The sequence below is a fragment of the Triticum aestivum genome, chromosome 7B (genome assembly GCF_018294505.1).
Source record: "Triticum aestivum cultivar Chinese Spring chromosome 7B, IWGSC CS RefSeq v2.1, whole genome shotgun sequence".
Classification (NCBI taxonomy): domain Eukaryota; kingdom Viridiplantae; phylum Streptophyta; class Magnoliopsida; order Poales; family Poaceae; genus Triticum; species Triticum aestivum.
The window spans coordinates 654,831,559-654,836,188 of NC_057813.1; the positions used below are offsets into that span (position 1 = coordinate 654,831,559).

A 4,630-nucleotide genomic window follows, 5' to 3' on the forward strand; every position below is an offset into this window, starting at 1 on the left:
CTTCTTCTTCTTCTTCTTCTTCTTCTTCTTCTTCTTCTTCTTCTTCTTCTTCTTCTTCTTCTCCTTCTCCTTCTCCTTCTCCTTCTCCTTCTCCTTCTCCTTCTCCTTCTCCTTCTCCTTCTCCTTCTCCTTCTCCTTCTCCTTCTCCTTCTCCTTCTCCTTCTCCTTCTCCTTCTCCTTCTCCTTCTCCTCCTTCTCCTTCTTCTTCTTCTCCCTCTACTTCTTCTCCTCCTTCTCCTCCTTCTCATCCTTCTGCTTCTTCTTCTTCTTCTTTTTCTCCTCCTTCTGCTCCTTCTGCTCCTTCTTCTCCTTCTTCTTCTTCTCCTTCTTCTCCTTCTCCTTCTTCTTCTTCTTCTTCTTCTTCTTCTTCTTCTTCTTCTTCTTCTTCTTCTTCTTCTTCTTCTTCTTCTTCTTCTTCTTCTTCTTCTTCTTCTTCTTCTTCTTCTTCTTCTTCTTCTTCTTCTTCTTCTTCTTCTTCTTCTTCTTCTTCTTCTTCTTCTTCTTCTTCTTCTTCTTCTTCTTCTTCTTCTTCTTCTTCTTCTTCTTCTTCTTCTTCTTCTTCTTCTTCTTCTTCTTCTTCTTCTTCTTCTTCTTCTTCTCCTTCTCCTTCTCCTTCTTCTTCTCCTTCTCCTTCTCCTTCTCCTTCTCCTTCTCCTTCTCCTTCTCCTTCTCCTTCTCCTTCTCCTTCTCCTTCTCCTTCTCCTTCTCCTTCTCCTTCTCCTTCTCCTTCTCCTTCTCCTTCTCCTTCTCCTTCTTCCTCCCCTTCATTTACAGGATTATTTTGCCTCTTCTCCAACTTCTTCAGAACCTCCAACTCCTTCGGATCAGTTATCTCATATGATTCTGCCGTCTCCGAAATGCATCAGCTTGGGTGGTTCATCTAATATTATTGTGTCTTTCCGAAATGCATCAGCTTGGGTTCTAAACTCATGGCCTATCGGAAGAAACCTCCTATGACAATCAAACCAGCAAGCCTTTCCACCATTTTCTAACCGGAATGCTTTGGTATCACTCATACAATCATAACAACAAAATTTTCCATGGGTGCTCCACCCAGCAACCATTCCAAAGGCTGGAAAATCATGGACTGACCATAGATAGGCTGCCTTCATCGGGAAGTTTTCCTTCCCATATGCATCCCACGTTTGAACACCACCCCACAACTCAGTCAATTCATCAACCAAAGGTTGCATAAGGACATTGAGTTTTGCTCCAGGATGTTCAGGACCAGGGATAACAAGAGCAAGAAATATGTACTCAGAACGATTTATGACTTCAGGAGGCAGATTTAAAGGAACCACAAACACTGGCCAGCATGAATAAGAAGCAGCAGACAAACTATAAGGAGTGAAGCCATCCGTGGATACAACTACTCGCTGATTCCTAGGATCTAATGCAAAGTCTGGGTAATCCTTATCAAGTTGTTGCCATGCTTCACCATCGCGTGGGTGCACCATTTTACCAGGAGTTTCTTTGTGCGATCGCAACATTTTTGCGGTCTCCTCATGTGCAAACAATCGCTGCAACCTATCTTTTATAGGCAAGTGCCGCAACACCTTACGTGGGATCTTTTTTGAACCAGCCTTGTACCTAGGGGTCTTACAAAAATCACATTTTTGCTTATTCTTATTGTCCTTGTAATACAGCATGCAATTTTTGGGACAAACATGAATTTTATGATATGGCATACCAAGACCCTCTAGCAATTTCTTTGACCTATAGAAGTCCTTTGGCAGTGAGGAATTGTTAGGCAGCAGCTCATGGATCAGTTGTAGTGTATCATTATAGCAAGATTCAGGTTGATTGTGTTGTGACTTTATTGTCAACAACCGTGCTATGGCAGACATAGTTGAGTGGCTTGTATTTTCATGCACCAACTCTTTTACACTATCAATCATTCTATAGAAAGCTTGGGCTGAAGCTATTGGTTGTTGTTCAATTGGGGGGGCACGTGCAGCTAGATCATTCAACATAGTGTCCATTCGATCAGCCTCCACAACATCTACATAGTCTGTAATTTCGACATACCCTTCACCATGTGCTGTCCAAACAGTATAATTCCGCTTGAAACCAAAATGACACAAATCTAACTCTACATCATCCCTGTTCTTGCTCTCATAGTTTCGACATTTAGCACACGGACACTTAATCTTTCCATTCTGGACTACACTTGGCATAGAGAAGGCAAAATCTATGAATTCCTTTGTCTTATTATACCACTCATCAGTTGATTTACTGTGAGTCCAACCACTATACATCCACCCACGCTCCATCATTCAATAATGCTGTTATTGCACAATTTGGAATGTATAACAGTTAATGATCTAACATGGCAATGAAGAAATTACATAAACAAGCATAGATCGAGATGTGGAAGAGTGGACACTGGACCTGTCAATGGAGAGGCTGCGGTGCAACACTATCACTCAAACTTGGTCTTCGTAGAACTACACCGTCCTGATTTTCCCTTCTGTACATAGACATATGGGAACTAAAATATCAATTCCTTTGCACTGGGACCATAAAACAAATTATTTAAAACTGAATCATATACTAATCACAGTCTCCAGTGATGCTGCAGCCAATCTTTTCAAAAGAACAACAAGAAATAGCATCTTTTACCTCAAGAAAAGTGTCAAATACTAAACAATGACCCCTGCATGTTGTTACTAGTTAACTCTGCTATTACTAAACATGAAAGGTCTACAAGCTGTTACCTTTTTTGGTCGATTTGGAGGCGCTGGGCTGGAAGGGAAACCGAGGGCGAGGAAGTGAGTCGGATCTGGAGGACGAGGACGCGCCGGTCGATGCAGAGGCGCTGGAGAGGCTCGACGACGAGGGGGACTGTTGGACGTCGAAGGGGCGGCGCTGGAAGCGCCGGTCGATGGGGATCGAAGTGGCACTGTATTGCGAGTCTCCGGGGGCGCTGTACTACAAGACTGCGAGGGGCGCCGGTCGTCGGGGATGAAAGCGCCGCTAGAATGGCTAGAGGGCACACGAGGGGTGGCTGGACGTCGACGGCGCAGCGTTGGCCGGCGACGGAGGCGATTGGTTGGACGACGACGGGGCAACAGGCGGCGGTCGATGGGGGGAGATGGCGTTGGAGGAGGGGGAGCAGCAGCGGTGCGGGGTCAACCGCCGGCTGTGTGGTGCGGCGGCACCGGACGGGAGGCGGCGACCATGGGGGATTGGGAGGAGGGGGCGGCGGCCATTAGGTTTGGAGGAGGGGCAGTGAGATGCAAAACAGGGGATGGGCACGCGTAGCAGTTTGTTTTAGGGATTTTGACCAGTCGTTCCTGGCGTTGGGCCCATCCACGTCAGCGATGGGGGCACGACCGGCGCGAAAACTACTGGCGAGCGGAAAAATCGCGCGCCTTGCTCGCTCCTAGCCAAAATTCCACGTTCCTGAAGGCGGTGTACCGTCACGTACATGCGCAAGATATTATTCCCGACGTGGATCGGCTCCCTTCACGTATATGGGCCACGTTCCTGAAGGCTTCTCGTATTCCTGAAGGTTAATATGCGGCCCTTCAGGATTGACTCGACCCATTCGCCTTGGTACGCCATTCACGTCACGAACGTCGCACGTTCCTGAAGGAGCACTTGCAACCTTCACGAATCTTATAAACCGTCACGAAAAAGTCTGTTTGGGGTAGTGAATCACATCATTCTCCTAATGATGTGATCCCATTAATCAAATGACAACTCATGTCTATGGTTAGGAAACTTAACCATCTTTGGTTAACGAGCTAGTCAAGTAGAGGCATACTAGTGACACTATGTTTGTCTATGTATTCACACATGTATTATGTTTCCGGTTAATACAATTTTAGCTTGAATAATAAACATTTATCATGAAATAAGGAAATAAATAATAACTTTATCATTGCCTCTAGGGCATATTTCCTTCAGATGTCTCAAGTTACTTTTTATCATGGGGCATCTATATCCATATGTCATCATTGTACATGCCCTGAGAAGGATGAATAAGGTAGTTCGTGTGTGGGTGGCAGGATGGAAACTTTCGCAACAGCGCCGACTTTTCTGAACGAAAAAAAAGATGACATGTCTGGCCTGACACTCTTTAAGATATATGTTGCCGTTCAATGGTAGAACGAGATACGCAGTTATCTTTTCTGTAAACAATTACAAGTTCCTTCTGTGCCGAGATATTATTGTCCAGATTATCCAGCTAAAAATGGAAGTCTCGATTTGGCCCATCAATTCTATAATCAACAGTTAAAACAAATATTATTTTCTCCTTCAATGTCGATTGAAAAAGATTTTTTGTGCAGATTATTCAGCTCAACATCTACCTTATCTTATCGAACTGGAACATCCTTTTGCAATTCTCATTGCACATACCATCTTTTGCTCTAGGGTTGTAGACGAGTCGAGTTCGAGTGAGCTAGACTAAGCTCGGCTCAGCTCATACTAGTAACGTTTGCAGTCAATCTTGAGCTAGTTTTGGGGTAGATAAGACTATGAAAATTCAATAATGTAAGGCGATTTTTTCAACTAGACGGACCGCAACAAAATGATATAGTGTAAGGCCTGGCCACTTACCATATTGATGCCTAAATTTGCCTTTTTTTGTTGTTGTTGAGGGAACTAAATTTGCGCTTTTAAT

The 4,630-nt window shown here is 44.4% G+C and overlaps 1 protein-coding gene across 3 annotated transcripts in view; it reads right to left on the reverse strand.

The window, feature by feature from the left end:
* Positions 1–3,247, reverse strand: part of LOC123162497 (uncharacterized) — a 9,698-nt gene extending 6,451 nt beyond the window's left edge. The window contains exons 1-3 of one of the 3 annotated variants that reach the window (XM_044580274.1): positions 2,718–3,247; positions 2,392–2,470; positions 595–2,285 (exon numbers count right to left, since the gene is read on the reverse strand). In XM_044580274.1, coding sequence (XP_044436209.1) covers positions 834–2,276 — 1,443 coding nt within the window. In that variant the 5' untranslated portion in view covers positions 2,277–2,285; positions 2,392–2,470; positions 2,718–3,247 and the 3' untranslated portion in view covers positions 595–833. Of the gene's footprint in view, positions 1–594; positions 2,286–2,391; positions 2,471–2,717 lie in introns of those variants that run through there. The other 2 variants (XR_006481319.1, XR_006481318.1) reach the window with 2 other exon arrangements.
* Between the last annotated feature and the right edge of the window lie 1,383 nt (positions 3,248–4,630).